This window comes from Entelurus aequoreus, linkage group LG20, assembly GCF_033978785.1.
Source record: "Entelurus aequoreus isolate RoL-2023_Sb linkage group LG20, RoL_Eaeq_v1.1, whole genome shotgun sequence".
Classification (NCBI taxonomy): domain Eukaryota; kingdom Metazoa; phylum Chordata; class Actinopteri; order Syngnathiformes; family Syngnathidae; genus Entelurus; species Entelurus aequoreus.
Window position 1 is genome coordinate 50,017,699 of NC_084750.1, and position 13,254 is coordinate 50,030,952.

At 43.4% G+C, this 13,254-nt stretch overlaps 2 protein-coding genes across 6 annotated transcripts in view; one reads left to right on the forward strand and one right to left on the reverse strand.

Moving 5' to 3' along the window:
- Positions 1-4,614, reverse strand: part of LOC133636326 (zinc finger protein 568-like) — a 448,159-nt gene extending 443,545 nt beyond the window's left edge. For all 4 annotated transcript variants that reach the window (XM_062030232.1, XM_062030236.1, XM_062030235.1 and 1 more), the window contains exon 1: positions 4,154-4,614. In XM_062030232.1, coding sequence (XP_061886216.1) covers positions 4,154-4,277 — 124 coding nt within the window. In that variant the 5' untranslated portion in view covers positions 4,278-4,614. The remainder of the gene's footprint in view (positions 1-4,153) is intronic.
- LOC133636336 (gastrula zinc finger protein XlCGF57.1-like) overlaps positions 1-13,254 on the forward strand; it is a 297,128-nt gene that overhangs the window by 260,518 nt on the left and 23,356 nt on the right. The gene's annotated exons all lie outside the window — the stretch shown is intronic.

The window sequence follows — 13,254 nt, forward strand, 5'->3', positions numbered from 1 at the left end:
CGGCAGTGACTAGGATGGCAGAAGCTGGGATTGAACCTGGAACCCTCAAGTTGCTGGCACGCTCACCCTACCAACCGAGCTATACCGCCCCAAGTAACAAGAACATAATATATTAATAATAAAATGCCTGATAGCAAATGTGATTAATTCATCTTAATACTGTCCTTTTTCAGGCTTTCCCTTTTAAAGGCCTACTGAAATGAAATGTTTTTATTTAAACGGGGATAGCAGATCCATTCTATGTGTCATACTTGATCATTTCGCGATATTGCCATATTTTTGCTGAAAGGATTTAGTAGAGAACATCGACGATAAAGTTTTGGTCGCTGATAAAAAAGCCTTGCCTGTACCGGAAGTAGCGTGACGTCACAGGTTGAAAGGCTCCTCACATTTGCACATTGTTTACACCAGCAGCGAGAGCGATTCGGACCGAGAAAGCGACGATTACCCCACTAATTTGAGCCAGGATGAAAGATTTGTAGATGAGGAACGTCAGAGTGAAGGATTAGAGTGCAGTGCAGGATGTATCTTTTTTCGCTCTGACCATAACTTAGGTACAAGCTGGCTCATTGGATTCCACACTCTCTCCTTTTTCTATTGTGGATCACGGATTTGTATTTTAAACCACCTGGGATACTATATCCTCTTGAAAATGAGAGTCAAGAACGCGAAATGGACATTCACAGTGACTTTTATCTCCACGACAATACATCGTTGAAGCACTTTAGCTGCGGAGCTAACGTGATAGCATTGTGCTTAACTGCATATAGAAACAGACGAAATAAGCCCCTGACTGGAAGGATAGACAGAAAATCAACAATACTATTATTACTATTAAACCCTGGACCTGTAACCACACGGTTAATGCTGTACCGCCTGGCGAAGCCTAGCAATGCTGTTGCTAACGACGCCATTGAAGCTAACTTAGCTACGGGACCTCGACAGAGCTTTGCTAAAAACATTAGCTCTCCACCTACGGCAGCTCTCATCTGCTCATCAACACCCGTGCTCACCTGCGTTCCAGCGATCGACGGCGCGACGAAGGACTTCACCCGATCATCGATGCGGTCAGCGGCCCGGAGACGGAGGAAGTCAAGGCGAGGACAGCGGCGCGGGGGCGGGTGTTGCAGCTTTCGACGACACCCCGGCCGCCATCAGAGTCGGCAAGAAACATATATTTCCCCAAAGTTACGTACGTGACATGCACATAGCGGCACGCACGTACGGGCAAGCGATCAAATGTTTGGAAGCCAAAGATGTACTCACGGTAGCGCGTCTGTTATCCAACTCAAAGTCCTCCTGGTTGTGTTGCTGCAGCCAGCTGCTAATACACCGATCCCACCTACAGCTTTCTTCTTTGCAGTCTCCATTGTTAATTGAACAAATTGCAAAAGATTCACCAACACAGATGTCCAGAATACTGTGGAATTTTGCGATGAAAACAGAGCTGTTCTTATTGGGATACAATGGTGTCCCAATACTTCCACTTCAACCATTGACGTCACACGCATACGTCATCATACATAGATGTTTTCAGCCGGAAGTTTCCCGGGAAATTTAAAATGTCACTTTATAAGTTAACCCGGCCGTATTGGCATGTGTTGCAATGTTAAGATTTCATCATTGGTATATAAACTATCAGACTGCGTGGTCGCTAGTAGTGGCTTTCAGTAGGCCTTTAAAGGCCTACTGAAATGATTTTTTTAAATTTAAACGGGGATAGCAGATCCATTCTATGTGTGATACTTGATCATTTTGCGATATTGCCATATTTTTGCTGAAAGGATTTAGTATAGAACAACGTCGATAAAGTTCGCAACTTTTGGTCTCTGATAAAAAAAAACCTTGCTCCTACCGGAAGTAGCGTGACGTTGTCAGTTGTTCACTCCCTCATATTTTTCTATTGTTTTCAACGCAGCTAGAGCTATTTGGACCATTACCCCATTGATTTGAGCGTTAGCGTGACGGACTAGAATGCAGTGAAATACATATTTTTTTTCGCTCTGACCGTAACTTAGGTACAAGCTGGCTCATTGGATTCCACACTCTCTCCTTTTTCTATTGTGGATCACGGATTTGTATTTTAAACCACCTGGGATACTATATCCTCTTGAAAATGAGAGTCGAGAACGCGAAATGGACATTCACAGTGACTTTTATCTCCACGACAATACATCGGCGAAGCTCTTTAGCTACTGAGCTAACGTGATAGCATCTGTCTCAAATGCAGATAGAAACAAAATAAATAAATACCTGACTGGAAGGATAGACAGAAGATCAACAATACTATTAAACCATGTACATGTAACTACACGGTTAATAGATCTCAGCCTGGCAAAGCTTAACAATGCTGTTGCTAACGACGCTAAGGCTGACTTAGCAACTTAGCAACCGGACCTCACAGAGCTATGATAAAAACATTAGCGCTCCACCTACGCCAGCCAGCCCTCATCTGCCCAGCTCACCAACACCCGTGCTCACCTGCGTTCCAGCGATCGACGGCGCGACGAAGGACTTCACCCGATCATCCGTGCGGTGGCCGGTTAGCATCGGCTAGCGCGTCTGCTATCCAAGTGAGTAATCCTTGTTGTGTTGCTACAGCCAGCCGCTATACACCGATCCCACCTACAACGTTCTTCTTTGCAGCCTCCATTGTTCATTAAACAAATTGCAAAAGATTCACCAACACAGATGTCCAGAATACTGTGGAATTATGAAATGAAAACAGAGCTTTTTTGTATTGTATTCAATGGGGAAGGCATACCTCTGTTCCCCGGGCTACGTCACGCGCATACGTCATTCTCCGAATGTTTTTTCAACCGGAAGTGTTTTCTGGAAATTTAAAATGTCACTTTATAAGTTAACCCGGCCGTATTGGCATGTGTTGCAATGTTAAGATTTCATCATTAATGTATAAACTATCAGACTGCGTGGTCGCTAGTAGTGGCTTTCAGTAGGCCTTTAACTTAAAAATTGCAATTTCAAATTTCCCGGGAAATATCCGGCTGAAAACGTCTCGGTATGATGACTTTTTCGGACTTTCCCTTTTAAAGGGCAAAGTCCTCCCAGGGTCTTTTGTCCTAATGACTGTCTGGTTAAAGTGAGGAGACTATAATTTAGGAAAACTATTTATTTACAAATGGACTAGAATAAGTCACTCATTTTTAAGTTGGGATATAATTAAGATAATAAAGGATGAAGTGATTAATAAATGTTTAATATAGATTAGAATAGGCCGTGCAACTAATCATATGTCCTGAGTTCCAGTTGAAACTGGGTGCAAGTTCATGCCCACGCACATACACTCTTATCGCCCACATTCTTGCCACTGTTTATGTGGCTTCTTGGCCCAGGTCTGAAGGACAACACCAGATATGAAGTCAGAGTCCAGGGAGAAAAAAGCAGCAGAAGGAACCTTCCTGGTGTTACCTGACGGCACCACCACCAAGCTGCGACACCACTACAAAGGCTCCTCCATGCGTGTGCTCGTACCACCTGGCTTGGTAGGCTCGTACCCGCCTACCAAGCCAAAGACTTAGGTCCAATGATGAAACAGGGCGTAGCTGCGGCTGATTGGACCGACACGCAAATACCACATTTTCAACACTCCCCGTTGTCGGTTAAAAACATAGCTATGGGCTGCACTTTGGACACACCTGCTGTAGGAGCTAGCAGCTACACAACAGCTAAGCTAAAACTGCACATTTAAGCATATCAAATAATTATAGTTGCTTAATACGTACACAAAGTCTCCAAAACAGAAGTCTGATAGAAAGTAACCAGTAACAAAGGTATCCGCATCATTCAACTTTCTGCGCCATGAGCTTGACTTAATGAATTATTGTGGCCACTAGGTGTTGTGAAAGATCAAATTACCATTGCAAAAGCATCCGTCATAAGGTTAGTGTTTTTCTTATATGTGTGTCAATATGTATAAGCATACTTTGTGGCTTTCACCAGTAGGCTAGCTATCGCTATAAGGGTCAGTCGATATCGCTTTGGGGTCTGCAACCCTAATGCCGCCCTCCAGTGGTCCACAGAGGCTGAAAAGGCTTGTGTCTGAGTACACCTATTAATCACAATTAATCTAACACGTCATGTTCATGATGAAATATAAAGTTAGTAAACATGTGAGAGTAAGAAGTCAACAAACCTGTTCTGTGTAACACAACTTGAGGTTTCTTGAAAACAGCGTCCAGTAGTTGACGTAGTCTTTTGTTGTCTTCTTTCATCCGAGAAAGTTCCTCTTTGTACTCTGCTATCGTTCTTTCACACATTTTCACACAATCACAACACTTTACACTCACACTTGATCTTAACTAAGCGATGTGTTGATCAAATCCTCGTCTCTTTGTTAGCAGCTAACAAGCTAAGCTAACTAGCATACTAAGCTAACTAGCGCGCTAAAACAATTAGTATGCAAAGCTAACTAGCGCGCTAAAACAAGTAGCAAGCTAAGCGGGCCTAATAATGTCCAAAGTTGAGTGAGACGAGTGGAGTTTATCCTGACACGGAGGATGAATAAAGTGTAGTTAGTAGCGAGGCTTAGAAGCGTGTGTGGAGTAAAGGAGGACTTTGCTGCAAAGCGCATATCCTCCACGCATGCGTCACTTAGGGGCGGGGCCAAAGAGTCTTCTTCTTCTTCTTCATGTGGCTTTCCGGCAGACTAGACGCCCATCGGCGTATTGCTGCCTCCCACAGTTCAGTTCAGGTATTACCACAGCTTATGCAGTTACACTTTCTGGTGCAGGCCAGTATTCCACAGGTAGTCCATGACTGCTTTCATCACTGCACTTTGATGTTCCTCAGGGTTCAGAATAATCCTCAGTGAGATGCAGGGCAACCCTGCATCTAGTAATGCAGCAAAAAGCTCTCTCCTCTCTGTTGTGTATATAGGACACTCCATAAAAACATGCTGCACAGTTTCTTCTGTCCCACATTCACACAGTCCATTTTCATGTTTCCCAATACGGGCCAGTCCCCCTGCAAGGCCACAGTGTCCAAATCTCAGCCGTGTCATAATGACTTGCTCCCTTCTGTTTCCCAGGGGGATGCTTCCTCCCCTAACACTATTTTGAATATTAAAATAAAACCTTCCTCTTGTTTCCCCCTCCCATTCTCTTTGCCACCTGATATTTAACTCCTCCTTTATTATGGAGCGGTACTCTGAAATACCCAGGGCGACGCCCACATCCACCTCCTCCCTGCTCAGGGCCTCTTTGGCAGCACCATCAGCAGCCTCGTTGCCCTCAACCCCCACATGAGCTGGAACCCACATGAAACCCACTCTACTTCCAGCTTGGTTTACTCTGTAGAGTGCGGTCAGCAGCTCACAGACCAGATCTGGTCTGACCTGTGACCTCCCCCCCTGCAGAGCCATCAGCGCAGCCGCCGAGTCCGAGCAGATAACTGCCTGCTGCGGTCTCACCTCCTCAACCCAATTTACTGCCCATATCAACGCCACCATTTCTGCCGTAAAGACTGAAACCCCATTTGGCAGCCGTCTGCTCTGGGTGATCTGCAGGCAGGGAATGTGAACTGCAAACCCCACCCTTTTACTATTTGGGTCCATGGAGCCATCTGTATAGATCTGCACATGGTCTGCCCATTCCTGCTGCATCCTCTCCCTCACCAACTCATCTGGGTCTCCACTACCCTTCTCCCTCTTCCTCTCTGCTATCGTGAAGTCAACCTCCACACTTGGTAGCAGCCATGGTGGAACAGAAGGCCAGACCACAGCCGTACCCCTGCGCACCCCACTCAAGCCGAGCTCTTCTTCCTCTGCTCTGATTTTATGGACAAAACTCCTGCTTTCCCCACCTCCCAGTTCCCAGCACTCCTCCAGCAGCTGCTTGCCTGGATGGACTTGGTCATGCCCATATAGTTTAGCTATGTGGTGTAAGGCCAGCTTCCTTCTCCTTAAACTTAGGGGTATCTCTCCCATCTCCACCAGCAAAGCTGGGATTGGAGTTGTGCAAAAAGCCCCACTACATACTCTTAACGCTTTTGCCTGCACCCTATCCAGTGCTGCTAGGTTTGTTTTGGCTGCAGCCCCATATGCCAGGCACCCATAATCAAAAGCTGAGCGAATCATGGCTCTGTAAATCATTATTTGTGTGTCTCTGTTTGCTCCCCACGTACTCCCAGCAAGGCATCTCATCACATTTATTGGGCCAAAGAGTCATGGTGATGGGTAAGTCATGAACGAACCGTTCAAAATGTATGTTTTTATGGTGCCCACACAAAAAACATGGCAAAAAATGATATTTCCAAATATATAAACCGTATTCGACTTTTAATCAGGTATATATGAAAATAATGAAAAAGTATTGTTTTTAATGCACTTATTTTCGCTCTTTTTATCTGCCCCACATGTTTTATAGTGTTGTATGCTCATAATGTATTATCTAACCACAAAGATGGACCACTATTTATAAGAACTGGCTGTTGGCTTGCCTTACACAGTCCTACAGAACATGTGATTTCCTATTCCAGCAGATACTATACTTGAAATTACAAACAACCAAACATCTGATTGTAGAACATTGTGTCATCTAGTTATTAACAATTTTAGCAGCTTTGATTCATTATCATCCATTATACAGATGTGAATACAAATGTGAGTTGTGTGGAAGAAATGTAAGTAATATGAAGGAATAAAATAAGCTTGATCTCCTCTGTGAAATGATTGTATGTGATCATCATCATCATCAGCCGTTGTCAGTCCACTGCTGGATGAAAGCCTCAGCATGTTTGTGCCATAGTGAAGGATCTCTAGCTGCTCCCTGCCACTGCACTGTTCCCCAATATTTGTCTATTTCATCTCCCCATCTCACTCTTGGTCTTCCTCTATTTCTGCTCCCATCCATGGGTCTCCATGATGTCATTAGGGAAGTCCATCTATTATCTGTTGTTCTACTGATATGTCCAGCCCACTTCCACTTACTTCATTTGATAGTTCTCATAATGTCTTGGACTTGCGTTTGTTTTCTCACCCATTCATTTGTTTTTCTGTCTTTATATGTGATTCCGAGCATATTTCTATCCATGTTGTGTTGTGCTGCTGCTATTTTATTTTCCATTTTATTTGACAATGCCCAGGTTTCAGCTCCATATGTCATGGTTGGTAACACGCATTGATTAAAGACCTTTCTTTTTAGGCTTAACGGTACTTCTCCTCTCATGATGTTGCTCAGTTTTCCATATTGGCACCAGCCCAATCTGATTCTCCTCCCTATCTCCTGTTCTTGACTCTTTTCTTTCAGGCTAAATCTCTGGCCCAGATAGATATATTCATTAACTTCATCATTTTCATTTCCATTAACAGTCACAGGTCCATGAGGTACCATGGAATTTGCCATAACTTTTGTTTTCTTCATATTCATTTTCCATCCACAACATTTTTTTTTTAAATGTTATGTATAATCTCTCAAATCTCCTGTTTTGATTTTTGAGGTTTACACAAAGATGAAGATGAAAGTAAAAAGGGTGACGTGCTTTTGAAGAAGGAATAATTATTTGAAAGTAATTTCTCAGTGTGGTGGTTTTGATAAGACAGAAAATATTGTTGGACTCAGAAATGATTTCAGTCCTTCAGGTTGACGTTACCAGTTCACCTCCAAGGACTCCATGTATCATCACAAGTCCTTCAGCAATGATGAATGTAGATATTATCAATCACAGGGAAGGTATTTATTATTATTTTTAGGTACTATGCGCCTTCGTTTTCGCTGTAAAAGGGCGAGAATAGCCTACATCTTCCTCCAGAAGAGAACATATCTGTGACCTCTCAGATGATCCAGAAACTGGAACCTTCCACTAGGGGTGTTGCTAAGCATAAAGCTGACTAGGACACAGCCCCCACTATAATTACTTTAGACCCCTCCAAAACACACACACACACACACACACACACACACACACACAAACACACCCACACACACATAAACACACACACAGACACACACACACACACACACACACACACACACACACACACACACACAAACACACACACACACACACAAACACACACACACACACACAAACACAAACACACACACACACACACACACACACACACACACACACATTTGTCTCTGCTTCAAGGGAAATAATTATGACATGTAGTCTCTTCTCAAGGATAGGACTTCAAGGATAGGGCTATCACTTCTGCATTCCGAAGTCCAAATTAGGGCCTCTTCCCTATGAGGAGTGATCCAGCCCACCTGCGAATGTCAAACTAAGGGGCCTTATCTTATTATGTGCTCAAACTGAAATACTACTATTTACTTCAACTTGGTCGTTGGCTTTCTCCAAGTTGAATGTAAACCTTCACCATAAGCAAAACATAATACGATTTAAAGGCCTACTGAAATTTTTTTTTTTATTTAAACGGTGATAGCAGATCCATTTTATGTGTCATACTTGATCATTTTACAATATTGCCATATTTTTGCTGAAAGGATTTAGTAGAGAACATCGACGATAAAGTTCGCAACTTTTGGTCGCTGATAAAAAAGCCTTGCCTTTACCGGAAGTAGCGTGACGTCACAGGTTGAAAGGCTCCTCACATTTCCCCATTGTTTACACCAGCAGCGAGAGCGATTCAGACAGAGAAAGTGAAGATTACCCCATTAATTTGAGCGAGGATGAAAGATTTGTGGATGAGGAACGTGAGAGTGAAGGACTGGAGTGCAGTGCAGGACGTATCTTTTTTCGCTCTGATCGTAACTTAGGGACAAGCTGGCTCATTGGATTCCACACACTCTCCTTTTTCTATTGTGGATCACGGATTTGTATTTGAAACCACCTGGGATACTATATCCTCTTGAAAATGAGAGTCGAGAACGCGAAATGGACATTCACAGTGACTTTTATCTCCACGACAATACATCGGTGAAGCACTTTAGCCACGGAGCTAACGTGATAGCATTGTGCTTAAATGCAGATAGAAACAAAAGAAATAAGCCCCTGACTGGAAGAATAGACAGAAGTTCAACAATACTACTATCAGGAGACACCGAACCAAACACTGGACCTGTAACCACACGGTTAATGTCGAAGCCTAGCAATACTGTTGTTAACGACGCCATTGAAGGTAACTTAGCTACGGGACCTCACAGAGCTATGATAAAAACATTAGCTATCCACCTACGCCAGCCAGCCCTCATTGCTCATCAACACCCGTGCTCACCTGCGTTCCAGTGATCAACGGCGCGACGAAGGACTTCACCCGATCATCGATGCGGTCGCCGGCTAGCGTCGGATAGCGCGTCTGCTATCCAACTCAAAATCCTCCTGGTTGTGTTGCTGCAGCCAGCCGCTAAAACACCGATCCCACCTACAGCTTTCTTCTTTGCAGTCTTCATTGTTCATTAAACAAATTGCAAAAGATTCACCAACACAGATGTCCAGAATACTGTGGATGATGAAAACAGAGCTTTTTGTATTGGATACAATGGTGTCCCAATACTTCCGTTTCAACCATTGACGTCACGTGCATACGTCATCATACATAGATGTTTTCAAGCGGAAGTTTCCCGGGAAATGTAAAATGTCACTTTATAAGTTAACCCGGCCGTATTGGCATGTGTTGCAATGTTAAGATTTCATCATTGATATACAAACTCTCAGACTGCGTGGTCGCTAGTAGTGGCTTTCAGTAGGCCTTTAATTAATTCACTTCAGTATCTAATGGTGCATCAGAATTGATGTTTTGTAGAAAGAATGCTGTTCCTGTTTTGCGTGGGCCTTGTGTGTCCTCACCCAGCCAGTGTCTGGTAAACAATGTCCCATCATGCTGACATCCACTGAATGTGAGGGCTCATAAAACACCACATAAACATACAAACCCCGTTTCCATATGAGTTGGGAAATGGTGTTAGATGTAAATATAAACAGAATACAATGATTTGCAAATCCTTTTCAAGCCATATTCAATTGAATGCACTACTAAGACAACATATTTGATGTTCAAACTCATAAACTTTTTTTTTTTGCAAATAATAATTAACTTAGAATTTCTTGGCTGCAACACGTGCCAAAGTAGTTGGGAAAGGGCATGTTCACCACTGTGTTACATGGCCTTTCCTTTTAACAACACTCAATAAACGATTGGGAAGTGAGGAAACTAATTGTTGAAGCTTTGAAAGTGGAATTCTTTCCCATTCTTGTTTTGTGTAGAGCTTCAGTCGTTCAACAGTCCGGGGTCTCCGCTGTCGTATTTTAGGCTTCATAATGCGCCACACATTTTCCATGGGAGACAAGTCTGGACTGCAGGCGGGCCAGGAAAGCACCCGCACTCTTTTACTATGAAGCCACGCTGTTGTAACACGTGCTGAATGTGGCTTGGCATTGTCTTGCTGAAATAAGCAGGGGCGTCCATGAAAAAGACGGCGCTTAGATGGCAGCATATGTTGTTCCAAAAGCTGTATGTACCTTTCAGCATTAATGGTGCCTTCACAGATGTGTAAGTTACCCATTTAGGGGCGGCATGGCGTATAGAGTAGAGCGCCCGTGTCAGAAACCTGAGGGTTGCAGGTTCGCTCCCCGCCTCTTACCATGCCGTTGTGTCCTTGGGCAGGACACTTCACCCTTGCCCCCGGTGCCGCTCACACCGGTGAATGAATGTTGAATGAATGATAGGTGGTGGTCGGAGGGGCCGTAGGCGCAAATTGGCAGCCACGCTTCCGTGAGTCTACCCGAGGGCAGCTGTGGCTACGAAAGTAGCTTACCACCACCAGGTGTGAATGATTGATGGGTTTTTAACATGTAAAGCGACTTTGGGTACTTAGAAAAGCGCTATATAAATCCCAGGTATTATTATTATTATTATTATTATTATGTCTTGGGCACTAATGCACTCCCATACCATTACAGATGCTGGCTTTTGAACTTTGCGTGGATAACAGTCTGGATGGTTCGCTTCCCCTTTGGTCCGGATGACACGATGTCGAATATTTCCAAAAACAATTTGAAATGTGGACTTGTCAGACCACAGAACACTTTTCCACTTTGCATGTCCATCTTAGATGATCTCAGGCCCAGAGAAGCTGGCGGCGTTTCTGGGTGTTGTTGATAAATGGCTTTGGCTTTGCATAGTAGAGCTTTAACTTGCACTTACAGATGTAGCGACCAACTGTATTTAGTGACAGTGGTTTTCTGAAGTGTTCCTGAGCCCATGTGGTGATATCCTTTACACACTGATGTCGCTTGTTGATGCAGTACAGCCTGAGGGATGGAAGGTCACGGTCATTCAATGTTGGTTTCCGGCCATGCTGCTTACGTGGAGTGATTTCTCCGGATTCTCTGAACCCTTTGATGATATTACGGAGCGTAGATGTTGAAATCCCTAAATTTCTTGCAATTGCACTTTGAGAAACGTTGTTCTTAAACTGTTTGACTATTTGCTCAGGCATTTGTTGACAAAGTGGTGACCCTCATCCCATCCTTGTTTGTGAATGACTGAGCATTTCATGGAATCTACTTTTATAGCCAATCATGGCACCCACCTGTTCCCAATTTGCCTGTTCACCTGTGGGATGTTCCAAATAAGTGTTTGATGAGCATTCCTCAACTTTATCAGTATTTATTGCCACCTTTCCCAACTTCTTTGTCACGTGTTGCTGACATCAAATTCTAAAGTTAATGATTATTTATAAAAAAAAAATGTTTATCAGTTTGAACATCAAATATGTTGTCTTTGTAGCATATTCAACTGAATATGGCTTGAAAAGGATTTGCAAATCATTGTATTCCGTTTATATTTACATCTAACACAATGTCCCAACTCATATGGAAACGGGGTTTGTACATACGCCAGCCCCTGGGGTCCACTTCCCAAGGATGCTGAGTGTCTCCTATCTTGGGGAGTTGTGAAGAAGTTGTAACGGACAGGACACTGACGGCCAAGTGGGGGGGTCAGTATTTTGGTGAGCAACAGGGCCCCAAAATTGTAAAGTGACTGACACTGTGTAAGAGAGATATAGCACCATCTGTGTCCTATTTGATACGATGACATTCAGCAATTTTCATGGTCCAACTTTCAGACAAGGGTCGATGACATCAAATGGAAGTATACATGTGACCTGGCTCCTCACAGGAACTGCAGTCTTGTTCTAGTACTTTGAATAAAGTTCTCCTAGGACTGTGGATTAGTCCGCCCCTGATACTGGGGCACATCCAGTGATGCTGGTAACGTGTTACTTAGTAACGCAATGCTCGGATACGACCACCTTTTTCAGTAACAAGTAAAGAGTTACTATTTTCAAACCACTAATACAAGTTACAATCTTTGTGTTTGTCCTAAATGAAAACATGCAATATTTACTTTATTCCTGCCTCTCCGGGAGTGATGTCATGCATGAATGTCACGTTGCAGCAGGAGGATGTGTCACGTGTAATACATACTAAGCATGTGAGCAGCAATCATGAACATTACAACACAAACCACAACAAGGTCTGATCTACTATGACAGGTCATGACACTTATTTTGTTCTAGCTTTGATTTATGTTACCATGTGTTATTGTGCCACGTGTAAGTGTGTGTGTGTGTGTGTGTGTGTGTGTGTGGGTGTGTGTGTGTGTGTGTGTGTGTGTGTGTGTGTGTGTGTGTGTGTGTGTGTGTGTGTGTGTGTGTGTGTGTGTGTGTGTGTGTGTGTGTGTTTTGGTGCAAACATGGTGCTTGTATTGTGAATCAATATCCTGTGATTCCTGGACAAAAGGTTGGCTTACTGATGATGTAATAGCAAAAATCAACATTTTCGTGGTTCTTGTTTTGGTTTAAGATTCATCTTCAAGTATTTTTCTGACGTGTTTCTGCTGTATTGCTTTGTTTCTTCTGCCTGTCTCACTTTGCTAGATGCATCATATTCAGACTAATGTCTGGCCTTACTTAGAGTGTGTTTACTTTTCCTAACTAAGAGTTTCCCGCTTATCTCCAACCCTTCCTTCCCCCATGCATTCCTGAGCTAAGATAAAAGGTGTGTGCCTCACCGACACTCTCCTGTAAACAGACAACTTTTGTCTTTTGAAGCCTCAAATAAATACTCAAAAAAAAATAATAATTCTCTGAACATTTGTTATTAAATAGATTATTAAACTGTAAAACAACAGACACTTTGCTTGTCCTCAAGATGATGTTACATTTTGGTGTTCCCCGGGAAGTCCTGTGGGGAGTGCTCAGAGAGTATGGGGTATCGGACTGTCTGATTTTGGCCGTCCCCTCCCTGTTCGATCAGTGTCAGAGCTTG